This window comes from Pollachius pollachius (genome assembly GCF_949987615.1).
Source record: "Pollachius pollachius genome assembly, chromosome: 7".
Classification (NCBI taxonomy): domain Eukaryota; kingdom Metazoa; phylum Chordata; class Actinopteri; order Gadiformes; family Gadidae; genus Pollachius; species Pollachius pollachius.
In genome coordinates this window covers 25341095-25359206 of record NC_136940.1, presented here as the reverse complement: position 1 = coordinate 25359206, position 18112 = coordinate 25341095, and the positions used below count along the sequence as shown (strand labels likewise).

At 48.3% G+C, this 18112-nt stretch overlaps 2 protein-coding genes across 3 annotated transcripts in view; both read right to left on the bottom strand.

Moving 5' to 3' along the window:
- Positions 1 to 474: 474 nt before the first annotated feature.
- hsd17b7 (hydroxysteroid (17-beta) dehydrogenase 7) lies at positions 475 to 4591 on the bottom strand. Its single transcript, XM_079739106.1, has 9 exons — positions 4470 to 4591; positions 3875 to 4078; positions 3602 to 3694; positions 3371 to 3485; positions 2311 to 2505; positions 1432 to 1545; positions 1068 to 1124; positions 870 to 968; positions 475 to 736 (listed from the first exon to the last, which is right to left on the bottom strand). Exons 1-9 carry the CDS (start codon positions 4502 to 4504, stop codon positions 647 to 649), a joined length of 1002 nt encoding a protein of 333 aa, XP_079595232.1. The 5' UTR covers positions 4505 to 4591; the 3' UTR covers positions 475 to 646.
- Positions 4592 to 4933: 342 nt separating this feature from the next.
- Positions 4934 to 18112, bottom strand: part of ddr2a (discoidin domain receptor tyrosine kinase 2a) — a 26832-nt gene continuing 13653 nt past the window's right edge. Inside the window, exons 3-17 of one of the 2 annotated variants that reach the window (XM_079739482.1) lie at positions 17898 to 18000; positions 16420 to 16651; positions 15268 to 15415; positions 14540 to 14642; positions 13490 to 13673; positions 12721 to 12961; positions 12364 to 12429; positions 11819 to 11955; positions 10816 to 11017; positions 10015 to 10250; positions 9462 to 9589; positions 8715 to 8912; positions 8083 to 8317; positions 7157 to 7306; positions 4934 to 6949 (exon numbers count right to left, since the gene is read on the bottom strand). In XM_079739482.1, the coding sequence (XP_079595608.1) occupies positions 6818 to 6949; positions 7157 to 7306; positions 8083 to 8317; positions 8715 to 8912; positions 9462 to 9589; positions 10015 to 10250; positions 10816 to 11017; positions 11819 to 11955; positions 12364 to 12429; positions 12721 to 12961; positions 13490 to 13673; positions 14540 to 14642; positions 15268 to 15415; positions 16420 to 16651; positions 17898 to 18000 (2495 nt within the window). In that variant the 3' untranslated portion in view covers positions 4934 to 6817. The remainder of the gene's footprint in view (positions 6950 to 7156; positions 7307 to 8082; positions 8318 to 8714; positions 8913 to 9461; positions 9590 to 10014; positions 10251 to 10815; positions 11018 to 11818; positions 11956 to 12363; positions 12430 to 12720; positions 12962 to 13489; positions 13674 to 14539; positions 14643 to 15267; positions 15416 to 16419; positions 16652 to 17897; positions 18001 to 18112) is intronic. The other variant, XM_079739483.1, reaches the window with a different exon arrangement.

The window sequence follows — 18112 nt, the reverse complement described above, 5'->3', positions numbered from 1 at the left end:
TCAGGAGATTTTATGCACAGCTGCGCACCCGGAGCAGCAGCAGAAGACCAAAGACTGGCTCGCTCAGTCCACCTACATCAACTTCGGTGGCGACACCGACAGTTTACTTTTGGATCGCAACGACTTTGGCTTCGCTGATCATGTCCGACAGAGCAAGACCCGGGGCAGTCCAGTATAGCTCTTCTGAAGAGATATCCTTCGCTTCCATTCTTTATAAATGTACAAGTGTGCCTGAAAAAGCGACCGTGCTGTTTTATCAAATATTTACTTTCAACGTGATGTAGCCTGCATAGGCCTATGCATTTGGTTCATTTCCCATCATTTATAAATATTATATTCCCAATAATTTATATTTGGTGATTTATTTTTCATATTTCTTCGTGAGAACTCTTTTCATTGTTAAAAGGAATATTTAATTGTATTTAAAATAATTATTTGTAAAAGGTAATTATACATTTAAATGAAACTCAATATATTTATAACAGCCTAAACAACATCACATTTTTATAACCAAACTAATTATCCCAGCATTTTCAATATTATCCTATTTTCATTCAATATATCCTTCAAATTTGTACAAATTACAGTAATGGTTTCAATGCACATTGTTGTTGAAGCTCTGGTTGGTTACTGCGACCATGAAGGGTTATTCGGTCCCTCTCCTCTTCCTCACTCTCTGCTCCAGCTCCAATAGCTTCACATAGAGGGCCTGGGACAGGTCCTCATCCACATCCATCTGCAAGAGGAGGAGGAAGAGGAGAGAGGAGGAGGAAGAGGAGAGAGGATAGCGGAGACAAGGCTGTTTAAGTGTCAGTGTTGGCGTGTTACCATTTGAAAAGAAGACATTAGATGATCATGTGCCACCATACCTTCCGTGGCTGTATGTGGTTGACGCCCCGGCCTGAGGTCAGACTGTGGTACTTGGAGTAAGGATCCAGTGACTCAGGCTTCTGGTGGAACAGCCAGAGCTACAGGAGGGGGGGGGCAGGGGAGGCGTCAATGTTCAGAAAAACCTTGATGTGAATTAGCGTCTGGGTTTTATTTGAATCGCAGGAGGTTTCCCTCACCAGAGCCTCAGCTCCATTATACGGCGTCAGGGTGAACGTGTTGGTAAACATCCGGATCTGTGCAAACACAGACAATAAACCACATAAATGATGACAAATTCCACATCTTTATACCATCATCTACAATCAAAGTAGATGATGACATGCCAGAAAAGGGAAGATGGCAAAGAATCGTTCTATCCAGCCAAAAATGTCCTGTCTAATTTGCAAAGAATATCTTCCCTCCAAAGGTCGATACATTTCCAGTGATGACATTTTGTTCGGCTCCGCTCACTGATAAGGTTCCCAATCTTCTGGCGTATCTCACGTGCAACAAAATAAATCAACATGTTTAGGTTGATAGATCCATAACACGTCTACTTACAAACCAAAAGAGTGGCATAACCAGGGACCACAGAAAATCCGGGAAGGCGGGCAGGATGGCGTAGGTCAACTTGGTCATCACAAAGCCTGGACAGATGACCGATGAATACAGGCCCTAGAAAGCAACAGCAGAACATTGACGTAGGTAAAAGCAGCCGTGCCGATAGCTATCCCCTGGAAATAGGAATCATCGGTGTTGACTTGATCACTAGTTCCACTCGATGCAATCTCTTTTGTATTATGTGCCGGCAGGGAGTACAACAGTATCAAATATGTAGTGGAAGCCCGTGACAGGAACTTCACCTTTACGGTCGAACAAAGGAGCAGACTGGGTCGGGTCAAACCGATGGAACAGGGCCCAGACAAGCAGAGAACTCCGGTGGTCTAAGTACCGTCGTTTAAGAACAAGGTGTGACCTCAGGCCCCAGGTCTCCTTAAACACCTGAGGAGAGGTTTATGAGGCTCAATAAAACATTGAAGCAGAGGGCTGATAAAGCGGACCTGTGAGTGGAGGGCCAATGGGAGCAGACCTGTGTGTTGAGGGCCAATGGGAGCGGACCTGTGTGCTGAGGGCCAATGGGAGTGGACCTTTGTGTTGAGGGCCAATGGGAGCAGACCTGTGTGTTGAGGGCCAATGGGAGCAGACCTGTGTGTTGAGGTGTGTGTTGAGGGCCAATGGGAGCAGACCTGTGTGCTGAGGGCCAATGGGAGCAGACCTGTGTGTTGAGGTGCGTGCTCAGGGCCAATGGGAGCAGATCTGTGTGCTGAGGTGTGTGCTGAGGGCCAATGGGAGCAGACCTGTGTGTTGAGGTGTGTGTTGAGGGCCAATGGGAGCAGACCTGTGTGTTGAGGTGCATGCTGAGGGCCAATGGGAGCAGACCTGTGTGTTGAGGTGTGTGTTGAGGGCCACGCTGAGCAGGTCGGTGGCGTACTTGGAGGAGCTGTAGGGCTGGGAGCCCTGGCAGTGCTGGACGTCCTCCAGGCTGAAGGCTGATTGCTGGGCGTTGATGGAGGAGGTCCAGATCACCTGGGAGGTCCGGCCAGCCTGGCAGAGGAGGCTCTCCAGATCTCTGACCTGGGGGGGGGGGGGGGCGGTAATTACAACATTATGACAGATAAGAAAATCAGAGCTCTCAAAGTGTGGCTGTTTTTTTGTGAATATTGTTGAATATTTTCAGGATATCCAGATGGATCAGAGTCCCGGTTGAAGCAGCGAAACACCGCCGATGTCCTCACAGAGTTCAACCCCCCCCAAACGTGCCTGCTAAGCAGAATGTTAGCTGGGAATCCGAAGCTGGCAGTCAGCGGTGTCCTCAAGAGGAGGACAGGACAGGAGACGCGGCGTCACAGAAATAACACGCTACATTTTTAATGAGTGCTGCTGCACTGTCACGGGTCAGGTGTCCCTTCGGCCCGGAGGGGAGCCGTCAAGGGCAGGACGCCACGCTAGGCTGCTGCTGGGCTGTGGTTAGCAGACCCAGAGAGGGTGAATCACCTGGGGCTACTGGTCTGTGGTTAGCAGACCGAGGGAGGGTGAATCACCTGGGGCTACTGGTCTGTGGTTAGCAGACCGAGGGAGGGTGAATCACCTGGGGCTACTGGTCTGTGGTTAGCAGACCGAGGGAGGGTGAATCACCTGGGGCTACTGGTCTGTGGTTAGCAGACCGAGGGAGGGTGAATCACCTGGGGCTACTGGTCTGTGGTTAGCAGACCGAGGGAGGGTGAATCATCGGGAGGATCTCTGTGTACGTTTGAGAGAACAGTATTGTGAAAAGTGGATATAAATGTTTTTTATTTTTCACTTTTCCAGAATGCAGAAGCCCTGCGTTGGTTCTTCTTGTGTCGTGTGTCAGTATTTGTATTAGAATGAAAGTAAGCATGGCAGCTGTTCAGCCTGCTTGGGGGAGACATGCAGAGGATATTCCATAATGAAAACACACCAGGAGGAAATGACCAAACAGGTTGGTCGCGAATATCTCCTGCATTCCGTCGGCAGTGATGCTGTCCTTCTGTTTCAGAATACCTTCGCCAGTGGCAAGCATATTTACAACGTTTCTGTCAAAGAAATACAATAAAACATGCCTTCATTTCCATCATGCATTGCAGCCGTATGAGCAGGATGATGCAAGAGTTAACTAAAACCTTTATGGTCATGTAATTCATTGCCTTACCTGGAAAAGACGCCTTTGAAAAAGGCTTTCACATCAAACTGTGGGTTTGGCATGATACCAGCATTGAGGTAGAGATAGTCCAGCTGGCTATACCTACATGGAACACCAGCATTAATATTAGTCAACATTTCAACGATTGAATGCACTTGTCATTTCTTTTAACTTTCATTTGGGTATTTCCTTCCATCAGTCCTTAGGACTTGAATTTAATTTGTCATTCTGCTTCCATGTTAAGAAACGACTTGTCTCTAGGTCACTCTACTAACGTCCCACCTGAGCTTCACCTCTTTGGCTGCGTTCAGAACGGAAGCGACGGAGCTGGTGTCCAGCTGCAGCAGACCCACCTGGGCCCCTGGGTGGGACGCCAGCAGGGCGGCCCGGGCAGCCTGCGCCCGGCACATGTTCCTGCACGCCAGACAGAGCTGCAGCCCCGGATCCTCTCCCAGGAGCCGCTCACAGAGAGCCAGGCCGACGCCGCTGCAAGGGGAGATGTTATATTTATCCGATGCGTTTCTGTAATGCTTCCGTTTGTAATTATAGGGTTGCTGTTGTTGTTTTACATTCAGAATGGATAACACTAATTAGCAGACACCACATGAACACACGCGCACGCACGCACGCACGCACGCACACATACACACACACACACACACACACGATTTTGTAAACACACTTAACGCTGACTTATTTTGCAATAGCACATAGTAATATGAGCAAACAATAATAGGGTTGCACACATTGGCATATATATGTGTGTAGAAATGTAACGGTACAATACAGCCTATGTATTCATAATTAAAACAGACATAAAATAGCAAAACATTCGCTGCAATTAACTGTGACATAAGTCGGTGAAAGGCTGAATTACCTATTTGCTCCGGTGACCAAAACCACTTTATTCATCTTACTCGGTTGAAGTTTTAACAACTTGTGTTATGTATAAAGCGAGTAAAGGTGTTATGAATGGCCTGATCCATGGACGGATCGTGTGGTCTGACGTCTCAGCCAAGGGCACCTATCCTAACTTGCGTCATATCCTTGAATCTACCTTCGCGTCGTGATTGGATACCACAGTTTCTCCTAGCCAATGATATCGTAGCTATCGTCGGCTCGACATACGTCGTGAGTTGAGAAAAATAGTTGCATCTTTATGATGGGTCATATTATACTAGCTCTTAAAAAGACACCCTTAAACCAAGATGTAATGGTAAACATGTGTTTGAATGACATGATGCACGCATCCATGACTTTGGGGCAAAGAATAGCATTGGGAACGTTTATTTTGGTATTTATCTATCACAAAGCAGAATTACAAAGAACATTACCTTTGCATACAAGTATTTTATAAAACGCTCCTATAAAAAACACATTTGAGTAATAGTACAAAAATCTTACAAAACTAAACAAATTATGAATTGCAGAGTCAACAGACAACTATACAATTGCAACCAGTTGGGCCACATACTTTTAACAACCTTAAATGCTTTTATAATTGGTCAATATGTTTTTGAATGGAATGCTTGCATGCATCTCTTGATATTTTACCAGTGACGTTGGTCGTTCATCATGAAAGTTGATTAAAATGATGAAGCTAAGGAGAACATGAACAAGCTTTACACATAAAGTGAAATGGCAGTGAATCCATTTTGTGTGAAAGGCCAAAGGTAATGACAATAGGCCATGTCAATCTGAATACAGATAAGGACTGATTTTGTGAACATGACCTCAACATGACAAAAATGAGTTGAATTAATAGCTGAAATGTGTGATTAATTTAATAGTTTAGTAATCATGAGATGTTTGACCTTAGCTTCTCACAAAACAACCCCAGTCTCCTCAAACAAAGCAATCTGTAATAGTCTCTTTTTTTTGTAAAATGCCAGAATAAGACTGAATATTCCCTTTCTGTACACACACAGAATACCTTCGACTGCATTTCATTATCTGACACTGCAACTTAAATACAGTTCAGTCTCACTCTATAGTCTGAGCCAGTCTTAGTAAGTCTCAGCTACACAATTCTTTGGTAAACACATAACCTATCGATTAACTTCCTTCCAATGAGTAAACACTTACATCTCACTCCCTGGTGACACACAGGTACGTCTGGACTAGAGTGGGAACTGATAGAGAGTAAAAGACAAACCCCCTCAAGCATATGACTGACGTGATGTTGGTATTTCTGACTAGATTACATCTTCAAACACTTCATAAATGATCAGACATCAAGCAGAAGGACAGAATGAGGATATTTTGACTGCTGCCATTCACTGAAATGTGTTTTTAAATGGAAGTGCTTCTTAGTACACAAATGTGTGTACGTAACCTTTTTCCTTTTTTACAATTATGGATATTAAAATATTCATAATGAAATACCTATTGAAAATATATTGTCGTATACATTGCTCATTGCAATATCACTGCCAAACACTGCAATTAATGAATATAACAATTTGCTGGTATAATAAATTGCTTCGATTACCTAACCTATTGAGATGAAACAAACGGTAACTTGTTGTTCTGAAACGACATGTTTTGATATTAACAGTGAAGGTTTGCTGCTCTTATTTACTCTACATTCAAGCAGTCTTCCAACAGAGAACACAAGAAAGCCTTCCAGCCTCCATCATCGCCCCTCATTGAACCCACAGACCTGGAACATAAGAAATGATAACTCTTAAAAAAAAAAGAGACATAAAAAACGACATTGTTAAAAAAGTGCCAAATATGAATTGCTACAATTCACTTTGTTTTTAATACTTGCAAAGTTTAGAACGGTCTTGTGTGTGCTTGTCTGGGTATGATATGGCCCTTCTGTATAAAAGTATAATATAAAAATGTATTAAACATTAGACAATCTCATTAAGACACACATTGAGTCCATCCACCTGCCTGCTGTTGTTTGTTAGGTTGTTGTTGATGTTGATCTAACAGTGTTTCCCCCAGTGGTCCCTGACTCCCTGTAGGTGGGTCAAGGACTTCTTAACCTGTTTCTGCTCAAACAAGATAGCTTAAAGCTGGATTCTATTCTAAACCCGATCTGTTTCATGCATGTTGTATAGGAGAGGAGAGGAGTGTCTTGGTTAGGCCTGGGTTAGCCCTCCAGGAGGGTTCGGTGTATTTCCTGGGTTAAGGCTGGCTTTCCAAGAGTGCTCGGTATACAGTATATCCTGGGTTAGGGCGGGCCCTACAGCAGGGCTCGGTGTATTTCCTGGGTCAGGGCTGGCTCTCCAGCAGGGCTCGGTGTATCTCCTGGAAGGAGGGCCTCTCCTTGCTGTTCCTTCTCCAGCAACTCAGCATGGTCTTGTAGAGAGGGTCTGGACATAGCGCTGGCTGGGGCAGGTAGATCTACAGCCAGGAAAGACACATGATCCGCAGTTTGTTGTGTGAATACGTTTCTCTTGTAGTTGACTTATTAGCAATGGCCAGCAGTCAAACAAATACATGAGAACCATGAGACTCAATCAAAACACACCCTGTATCACCTACGTGATCAGTTCCATACAGAATTATACATCATACAAAGGTTGCAGATGCTAAGTGCTGAATGAGTACCTGTCTCTTCTGGTCCCTGAAGAACTCGCCGGTGTTCTCGATGACCTGCTCGTCGTTGAGCTGGGAGTACGGCTGCTCCTGACAGAAGGTCAGCATCTCCCACACCGTCACCCCGAAGGCCCACACGTCGCTGGCCGTGGTGAACTTACCCTGGAGGAAGGAAAGAGATCATCTACCGGCTACATACATGTTTTACGTCTGCTAAGCTAGATAAATCTAAGTCTGAGCCAGGGGGAGTATTCACGCCCACGAGAACGCCCCTAAATAAGTGCGGGAAACAACTTGTTTGCGCTCAAACTTTACTTCGTAACAGTGTGACGTCAGACTGTGCAGTGGGCGGTGCTGAAGTGCAAAAGTCCCGCCTCCTACCGCAATGTTTACAACTTCTCCGGGTTGTGAATTTGCAGACACACGCGCAAAGTGTTCGTCCAATCGCAGCAGAGTGGGCGTGCTGACCAATAACAGCAGAAATTGGTTTTCCAGAAGTGAACAGTGTGAGAATATTAAGTGTAGAGTATTTTTAACATACAGGCAGGAGACCCTATTCTAGTAGTAACCCCAAATGCAATTATTATCCCAAAAAGGGCATGATATGGGATCTTTAAAGGGTTACACCGCGTTCACACTACCTCCGTTCTTCGACGGATGGGGGCTTTTTGACGCATCCACGTGATTTCCCGGGTTGTATTACAAAGGCAATTTCATTGGACAGCGTATTTGCGTATATTTGCATAACGCAATCCGATTGACCGACGGATCCATCACTTCCTGAAAAGTTGGAATAATTCTCAACTTTTTGACGCAGGCAACGGAGGCGACAGAACGGTCGGACCCACAATGCATTTCGAGAGCGCCCCATGCAGCGTCAATGAGATCTGTCGATGGACGGATGCAGTGTGAACGCGGCGTTAAAGGTCTGTGCTCACAAGCAGGATGCTCTCCCAGGACATCCACCGGATGGGCAGCACGGCCCGCCCCTGGATGCGGTAGTAGTCGCTGCTGTACAGGTTCCTGCTCATGCCGAAGTCGGCGATCTTTATGGTGTAGCTCTTCCCCACCAGGCAGTTCCTGGTGGCCAGGTCTCGATGGACAAAGTTCAGAGACGAGAGGTACTTCATCCCCGAGGCGATCTGGGTGACCATGTCACACAAGTCGCTGAAGCTGGAGGGATGGAGGGAGAGAGGGAAGGGGGGGGGGGAACGATTTAGTGGGATAAGATTATTATCGATGTATCTTCGCTCACTCTCTCCAATCTCTCACCAATAACCGACTTACTCAGAGAGACACACACACACACACACACACACACACCACACACACACACACACTAATCAGCTAGCCCACTCACACTCCCACACCAAGCCACACCCCTCCCTCTTTCCCCCCCCTCCCTATCTCTCCACCCTATCTCTCTCGCTCTCTCTCTCTCTCTCTCTCTCTACCCCTCTCCCCCTATCCCCCCCTCCCTCTCCACCTCCCCCCTCTCTCCCCCATCCCTCTCTCTTTCTCTCTCTCTACCCCTCTCCCCCCAGTCTCTCCCTATCCCCCCCCACCTCACCTGACAGTGGGGGGGTTGCTGAGTGCGGCCAGTGGCCCCGGGGCCTGGTGGCGGGAGAGGAACTGGTTGAGGTCCCCGTTCTCCATGTACTCGGTGATCATGCTCAGGGGGTCGCTGTAGATGCACACGGCCAGCAGCCGGATGATGTTGGGGTCCTTCAGGCGGGACATGATCTTGATCTCCTTCAGGAAGTCATTCCTAGTGCGCGGAAACACCATTTATTTTCCCATTTGGTGCAGCATTAACAATATGCTAATTCCACAATTCCACATGATAACCATTCATACACGGTTCACGCAGCTTCAAAGACCAGAGAAAGACTAGAGAGAGACTAGAGAGAGACTAGAGAGAGACTAGAGAGAGGCTAGAGAGAGACTAGAGAGAGACTAGAGAGAGACTAGAGAGAGGCTAGAGAGAGACTAGAGAGGGACTAGAGAGAGACTAGAGAGGGACTAGAGAGAGGCTAGAGAGAGACTACAGAGACTAGAGAGAGACTAGAGAGGGACTAGAGAGAGGCTAGAGAGAGACTACAGAGACTAGAGAGAGACTAGAGAGAGACTAGAGAGAGACTAGAGAGGGACTAGAGAGACTAGAGAGAGGCTAGAGAGAGACTAGAGAGACTAGAGAGAGAGAGGCTAGAGAGAGACTGGAGAGAGACTAGAGAGAGAGAGACTAGAGAGAGAGAGAGACTGGAGAGAGACTGGAGAGAGACCGAGGAGGCCTGAGACACCAGCGTTTGTTGAGTACCTTGCATTCTTGTTGGCGTCGGCGCGGAGCATCTTGACCGCCACGAGGACCGGCTGGCCCTCGTCGACATCGAAGGAGAACTCCTCCCCCATGAACTCCTGGAGGCCCTCCGCCTCACATAGGTGGACCTGGAGGAGGAGCAGAGGAGGAAAGGAGGAGGGGAGGAGGAGAGGAGAGGAGGAGAGGAGGAGAAGGAGGGGAGAATAGGAGGAGAAGAAGAGAGGAGAGGATGAGGAGAGGAGGGGGAGAAGGAAAGGAGAGGAGGAGAGGAGAGGGGGAGAAGGAGAGGAGGAGAGGAGAGGAGCAGAAAGGAGAAGGAGAAAGGAGAGGAGAAAAGGAAAGGAAAGGAGAAGGAGAAAGCAGAGGAGAAGGGACGAGGAAAGGAGAAGGAGAGAGGAAAGGATAAGGAGAAAGGAGAGGAGAAGGGGAGAGGAATGGAGATGAGAGGAGAGGACGTGTTTGATAGTCAAGCCTTAGAGGGCATCATGTGTTCTCTGAGGATCTGCCATCCAGCGCTCCTCACAGTCCCGTCTGTGAGGAGGGGCTCCCCTACCTCTCCGAACTGTCCTTCTCCCAGCTTCTCCTTGAAGGTGAGCAGCTTCCGGGGGAACTCCTCCGCGGCCACGTCCTTCCCGGACAGCAGGTCCATGGCCACGGCGGGGATGGCGTAGGTGTTGCCGCCGGTGACGCCCTGCAGGTGGACGATGTCGGCCTCGGCGTAGTGGGGGACGCCGTCCGGCGCCGCGGCCGTGCCGGGGGGCTTGGAGGCGACGCCGCTGGTAGACGGCGCTGTGCAGCATCAGGACCGGGCACACGTTAGACCACTAGTACAACGGTAAGAAGGTGTGGGTGTGTGTTTGTCCAGAGGCTTATTGTGGATGTTGGTAGGGTGGAGAATGGTGTATGTTTGTGGTTGTTGTATAAATGTGTGTCTGTGTGTGTATGTGCCTTTTTCTGTGCTTGTGTGTGTGTGTGTGTGCGAGTTTGTCTGTATGTGTGTGTGTGCGTTTGTCTATGTCTGTGTGTGTGTGTTGGTGCGCGTGTGTGTGCATGCGTGTGTGTGTGCTTGCGTATGTCTATGTCAGCATGAGTGTGCGTTTGCGTGTGTGTGTGTGTGTTTGTCTGTGTGTGCGTTTGTTTGTGTCTCTGCCTGAGTGCGTGTGTGTGCGTCTATATCTGTGTGTGTGTGTGTGTGCATGTGCGTGTGTGTGTGCGTGCGTCTGTGTCTATGTCTGTGTGTCTGTGTGTGTGTGCGTGCGTCTTCGTCTATGTCTGTGTTTGCGTGTGTGTGTGCGTGCGTCTGTGTCTATGTCTGTGTGTCTGTGTGTGTGTGTGTGCGTGTGTGTGTCCCCACCAGGCTCCTCGGCCGTGAACAGCTTGCAGAGGAGCTGGGAGGGCTCCTGGTAGTCACCCCCCAGGGGGAAGATGCGTTCGTACGTGGCGTTTGACTCCTGCTCGCTGGCGGCAGCGGACGCGTTGGTGTGGCTGAAGGCGAACGTCTCGCTCTGGATGGACAGACTCGCCGTGAGCTCGTCGTCCAGCATCCGGCGGGAGACCTGGGGGGAGGGGGGACACCCCGTTCATGTGGTGGAAATATCAATCATAACTATCGTATACAAATATACAAATTATATTGAAGGTGACATATTATACCACCGGGTGTGAGTGTGATTAGCCGTTACAAGCCGTTTTGAAATCTGCCTCTTCTGACGTCACGAGTGGGCGTGTCCACCTAGATCTATGATGGATGGATGGGCAACGTTTGCTACAGTCCACTTGGTAGGCTGGACATAATACGTCACCTTTAACCTTGTTTCTGAAATTACTAGTCAATCTAAAATGAATTGTATACATTCTCCCTGCACCTAGAGATACCTCCTTTCCTGTCTCTAACAGAGATGTTAAGACAGTTGGCATTGGCACTGTAGCCACCGAGTCTGAGACTTAAACTTTGGTGTGTAGATTCCTCTGTTGGTCTGTTGCATCCTTGCTTGCAGACTTGCAGACATATCAACTTCACCCATAGTGTATTGCAGTTTATCTTGGCCTCTCCTGCCAATCCTAAACTCTACACGATGGTCACTCCCTCTCACCTTTGTTACCTTTGTATAAACTACCCACCATGCAAACGTTTCCCTATAAGGATCTTGTTCACCCATTGTCTCACTAAATGTATCCTTGGTAACTTTGCTGCCTGAACTCCATGATCACCCTCTAATATTATTCGCATTTTCCAGCAAATAATAGTTTGCTGGCCGACGTGTCCTAAAAATAATTTGTCTTTGTCAGGTCACCTCCCCAAGAACACCTGGACGAAGCGACCGGGTGTCTGGCCACGTCCTCTTGACAAAGCTCACCTTCTCGATCATCTTCTGCCACACCTGCCTCCACAAGATGATGACGATGATGGCGACAAGGATGAAGATGATGGCCACTAAACAACCGATCAGAATTGTTGTGTTGCTGTCGTCTACTTTGTGTGTGGGGTGATCCCCTGGGAAAGGGGGTAGAGAGAGACACATTTTGATTGGATGGACATTAGTTTGTGTGTGTGTGTGTGTGTGTCTGTGTCTGTGTGTGTGTGTGTGTGGGTGTTGGTGTGAGTGTGTGTGTGTATGTGTATGTGTGCGTGTGTGTGTGTGTGTGTGTGTGTCTTAGAGTCAGTAAAAAATCTCATTACTTTACACCAATGAGTTTCTTTGCTCCCAGCTGTGGACACGATCCATATTGGCACTGTGACAATTTATATTTGGGAATTGAATGGTGTGTGTGTCCCCTGACAAGATTGTGTGTGTGCGTGTGTGTGTGTGTGTTACCGACCAGGTTTTGTGCGTGTGTGTGTGTGTGTGTGTGTGTGTCACTGACCGGTTTGTGTGTGTGCGTGTGTGTGTGTGTCACTGACCAGGTTGTGTGCTCGTCGGGGGTCCTGTCTTGGGCGGGGCCAGGGTTGTGTTATACATGGCTGTATCTGAAGAGCAGATCATAATGTTATCGTATACAGTGATCCTTATCATGATACTCTGATACAAGCTTCACATAATTCATAATTAAACATAATTACAATCGTCAAAACAGACCCAAACGGGCGTTTGGGATAAATGTCAGATCATCTAGAATCATTAAAATTGCTATGTTCTCTTATTGTCCTGTGTTGATCAGAACACACATTTGGTTGTTGTTATTATTACCATTATTATTATCATTAATATGATGTAATAGGCATATTTTGAAGAACACCCCCCCAAGCCCCTCTGTGTACCTGACTGGAAGGTGATCTCGCTGAACATCATCCAGGTGTCGGCGAAGTAGAACTGGCAATTGATGGCGCTGGCCATGTGATTGGCCAGGTCCACGGTGAGGAAGCGGGCGCTGGGGTCCACGCCGTCCACCGCCGCCCGGAACACCAGAGGCGCCTCCTCCCAGTCCGCCTCGCTGCGGAAGTAGCAGGACGCCTGGCGGAAGGCCTTCACGCCCCGCCAGAACATGTTGTTGCAGTGCACCTGGGGCGAGGGGGAGAGTTGTTAACATGTTGCTGGGAGAGGCTCGTTAACATGTTGCTGGGAGAGGCTCGTTAACATGTTGCTGGGAGAGGCTCGTTAACATGTTGTTGGGAGAGGCTCGTTAACATGTTGCTGGGAGAGGCTCGTTAACAGGTTGTAGGAAGACGCTCGTTAACATGTTGTAGGGAGATTCGTTAACATGTTGTTGGGAGAGGCTCGTTAACATGTTGTTGCAATGAACCTGGGAGAAGGGAGACTCGTTAACATGTTGTAGGAAGACTCTTGTTAACATGTTGTTGCAGTGGACTTTGAGGAGGGAAGCTCGTTAACATGTTAACAGGTTGTAGGAAGATGCTCGTTAACATGTTGTAGGGAGACTCGTTAACATGTTGTAGGGAGACGCGTTAACATGTTTTAGGGAGACTCGTTTACATGTTGTAGGGAGAGACTCGTTAACATGTTGTTGCAGTGGACCTGGCGGAAGAGACTCGTTAACATGTTGTTAACGAGTTAAAAATGAATCCTCACCTTCATGGTGGTGAAGTTGCGTACGCGGTCGAACTCGAACATGATCTCCACGTAGCCGCTGGGGAAGCTCTCATTGGTCCAGGCCACGTAGTCGTAGCCCGGCCAGGCGTTATACACCTGGCTCTGCGTGAAGTCGTCCAGACCGCACACGCCGTCCGTAAGCTGGCCCAGCCCCTCGGTCATACTGGGAGAAACAGACCAGTAGCATCGTCTTTACATCAACATTGAGGGCAATTAGCAGACGCTTTTGTCCAAAGCGCCTTACAATAAATACTACAATATATCGCTGTCGGTACAGTGAGGCTGTTCATAGAACCAAGTGCAAAGCACCAAATATCACTAGATTAACTTATTTCCCCTATACAACAAATGTAAGTGTGACATACAATAAGTGTGTTCATTAAGTGCCAGGCCGTACAACATACAATAAGTAGGAGGGTAGGGACGGAGCGGCTATGCAGTCTAGGCGAACTAATCACCCTGTAGCGATACCTTCTGAAGTCCCCCCCGCCACCACTAGATGGCAGCCTTGGGTCATAATGTATTGCTCGTTATATTAGGACGTGGGCGAGTTGTGTGTCACGCAGGACGTCATTCACAGAGCCTTAATTCAACCAAGGCGACACAACTCAGATCGCCGATTGGCTCTTCCTCTTTCCATCGTTTGTTTCCAGGGTCATTTTATTCCGGTTGACTCAATGACTCGCACGCGTTACTACAGATGTTGAAACCACATGACCAAGGCTCGGCCCGTTTGTCTCGCTGTAGCCATGGTAACCTCATGTCAACAGGCTGCAATTTCGTGACCATGGCTTTCATGACGGTTTTCATGAGGACACTGATGGAGGCAGACAGGAAAAGAGCCGTAAAGGAGACAGAGGGCAGCCAACCGCTCAGGAGAAATAGGATCGTTGGAGGGATTGCAAGGAAATCCTCACGGTCAAGTGCTCTCGCAGACGCGCGCGCGCACACACACACACACACACACACACACACACACACACACACACACACACACACACACAGACACACACACACACACACACACACCTGTGGATCACGGCTCCGTCGTAGACCGAGTCGTTGAGGTACACGGGGAAACTGGGCAAGTTCATCTGTTCACCAACGGGGGCATTGTAAGATACAAGGCCGTCTGAGAGAGAGGGAGAAGAGAGAGAGAGAGAGAGAGAGAGAGAGAGAGAGGGAGAAGAGAGAGAGAGAGAGATGCATATATGAGAACAAAATAGACAAAAAACTGTTTTCTGAAAGTGTTCAAACCAAAACTGTTACTGATGCGAATATTGCAAGTGTGCAACGATGACCAGACTTTAATTTTAAACACATTTATTGACGTTTACCGTCAAAAGATAAACCCAGCTCAAGTCTTTATGAGCCAATATATTATTTTATGACAATCCCAGATAGTAAGACTTCATCTTTGCTGTGCATTTCCTGAGAGAGAGTGTAGAGTCCTCCTTCTGTAAAACCACATCATCATATGACCATGGTGACTTCCACACATAAACCTTGATCTGTATAGCATATGTCTCATAAAGCATATGCCAACAATAATGACACCGCACTGCCTTTATCTCACAACAGTCTCACAACCGTCTCACAACACTGTGAGAGCATTTAGCTCCAAGCACGGCATCCCAGACGGCATTTGTGTTCAACCAGGTTTTGGGGAGAAGAGAGTGTGTGTGTGTGTGTGTGTGTGTGTGTGTGTGAGTGAGTGATTGAATGCGTGTGCGTGTGCGTGCGTGCGTGCGCCTCACCCAGCCACTCACACCCGTAGAGCTCCACCCTCATGCAGACGTTCATGGAGTGGTCGGTGACGGGCATGAAGCGCACGGAGCGGGCGATGATGGGCGGCTCGAGGTCCTTCAGCACGATGTCGTAGGCGTTGCGGTTTCCCGCTATGACCTGCTTTACGAAACGTCAACACAACAGACCTTTGAGCCGGGCTCTCTGCCATCGGCCTCATCATCGACACCCACATCGGCACGGTCTTCATTTGAATCATCATCATCATCATCATCATCATCATCATCGTCATCATCATCATCCTCATGTGTTCTGGTCAATGTACGTGGTCTACAATCTTCGCCGCCCGCCGGTATCAGCAGAGATAAAGGGCCGTGGTGCCAAGCGATAAGAGGAGGCTACGTGCCTTTTTACCCGCAGGCTGCTGCAGGCCAGCATATAGAATCAATTAAAGTCTAAATCAGAGCCATAAAACCAAAGATCAGGATGACTTTATCGAGGTTCCCGGGTTCTGCTTTTGATGCAGAAAGGATTGCACCTCCAGTCCTGAATGTGAATGGATCTATGTTGTATGAATTTCAATATGTGTGATCATGGAGGTGATTTCCTGGCCAATGGTAGTTCTGTATTCATTCACTGATCTAATCTCTCAGTTTAACCTCATTCACAGCAAAAATCTTAAAGTACCCCAAAGGACAAAGACGAGATGAACCAGTTTCTGTGTGTCTGTTTCTCTACTCGCCTGTCTGTCCCTTTCCCTCGTTTTCCCTCTTGTTTTCCAAGTTTTATCTAATAATAAGAGGGCGTCCCGACAGCCTCTCCGTCCTGTCTCCCCACACTGTCTTTTTATGTTTCTTGGACGGGATCTAACTGGTAATTTTGTTGCTCTGTACTTGTGACATGTGCAATGACAATAAAGTCTCTATCTATCTCTCTACTCGCCTGTCTGTCTGTCCCTCTGTTTGCATGTCTGTCTGTCCCTGTGCTCGCATGTCTGTCTGTCTCTCTGCTCGCCTCTCTGTCTGTCTCTCTGCTTGCCTGTCTCTCTGCTCGCCTGTCTCTCTGCTCGCTTGTCTCTCTGTATCTCTGATTGCCTGTCTGTCTTTCTCTCTGCTTGCCTGTCTATCTCTCTGCATCTCTATCTCTCTCCCCCCACCACTCGCCTGCCGGCCGGTGCGGTCCCTCCAGGCCACCCAGCGGCTGCCGTCGCGGCTGTACTGCAGCTGGTAGAGGTGGGCGAACTCGTTGCCGATGCCCCCGGCGTGCCGGCCCTGCGTGCCCACCAGCGTGATGAAGGTGAGCGAGCGCAGGTCCACCTGCAGGAACTCCTTCAGCGTGTCGGGCTCCAGCGTGCCCTCGGGGCACCAGGCCCCGTCTGCCTCCTCTTGCTCCAGCCTGGGGGGGGGGGGGGGGGGGGGGGGGGGGGGGTTAGACAAGCAGTCCGGCTCCTGGGGGAATCCACCACCCCCAAAACCAGCCCCACGCACACGACAACAACAGACTATAGACTATAAATACATATTTCTGTAATTTGCACAGCATTTTGCACTAGAATCAACCGTGGCTGGTACTTCTTACTTTTATATATTTTAATCTTTACTATCTCATTAACTTTATCTTGCATTGTTGCTGCTATGTGGCTGTTAGGAACCAAGCATAAGAATTGTACTCCTATCTTCTCGTTCAATAAGATGGAATCAAATAAATTCTGATTCTGATTCTCTAAAATGTATTTACATAATTAATCATGTTTATTTCCTGGCTTTGGAAACACAACACAAAGCTTTATTCCTTCTCTCTCTATCAATTCACCTTCATTCAATAGTTCAGTTCAGTTCAGCTCAGTTCTGAACTGAACTGAACTGAACTGAACTATTGAATGAAGGTGAATTGATAGAGAGAGAAGGAGCGAGAGAGTAAGAGAGAAAGAGGGAGACAGACAAAGACAAAGAGAAAGACAGACCAGCAGACAGGCAGACAGACAGGCAGACAGAAAGGTAGACAGGCGGTGTGTGTTTGTATGTGAGTGTGTATGTCAGAGTGGGATCGTTGGTGTGTGGACTCACACACACACGTAAGTGTGGTAGAGGAGAAATTAGAACAGGATGGAGAAGGTAAGCTGAGAGGAAAGTAAAGCAGGCTCCTATGAAAACACCTCGCTCTGCTCCGGAGTTGTAAATTCCTTTGACACGGTTAATTCTGGGTTAGGAGCTGAGAGAGAGAGACACACACAAAGAGAGAGAGAGGAGCTGACAGCGGTGATAGAGAGACACACACAAAGAGAGAGAGAGGAGCTGACAGCGGTGAGAGAGAGACACACACAAAGAGAGAGAGAGAGAGGAGCTGACAGCGGTGATAGAGAGACACACACAAAGAGAGAGAGAGGAGCTGACAGCGGTGAGAGAGAGACACACACAAAGAGAGAGAGAGGAGCTGACAGCGGAGAGAGGCACCAGGCATGGCGAGTAGAGAACGAGCGGTAAATCATTCTTCTGAAACCCACCGAAGCCCACCCACCGACTGACTGTGTGTGTCTGTGTGTGTGTGTGTGTTTGTGTGTGTGTATCTGTGTGTGTGTGTGTGCATGCGTGCTTGCATGCGTGCGTGCGTGTGTGCGTGCATGCGTGTGTGTGTACAGTACCTGCCGTAGCGGGCAGCAGTGGACTCAGACCATTGGCTGGAGGCTGAGATGTCCTCATCCTGGATCTGCCGCCCTGACATGCCCAGAGGGTACCGACACACCCCTAATGGCAGACATAATGCACTGGGATTAGAACCAACATCCCTTCGGTCGATCAGATCCGGGTAACAGAGAGGCACTGAGACTGTGAGGGCAGTTTGAGTCTCAGATACTAT

Excerpts from the sequence above, each read along its gene's own strand:
- hsd17b7 (XM_079739106.1), bottom strand. The coding sequence starts at position 4,504 with ATGAATAAAGTGGTTTTGGTCACCGGAGCAAATAG. Across the intron at positions 3,695-3,874 it reads GCCAAAGAGGTGAAGCTCAG|GTATAGCCAGCTGGACTATC; the intron begins GTGGGACGTTAG and ends TGTTCCATGTAG. Across the intron at positions 1,125-1,431 it reads TTATGCCACTCTTTTGGTTT|ATCCGGATGTTTACCAACAC; the intron begins GTAAGTAGACGT and ends GTGTTTGCACAG.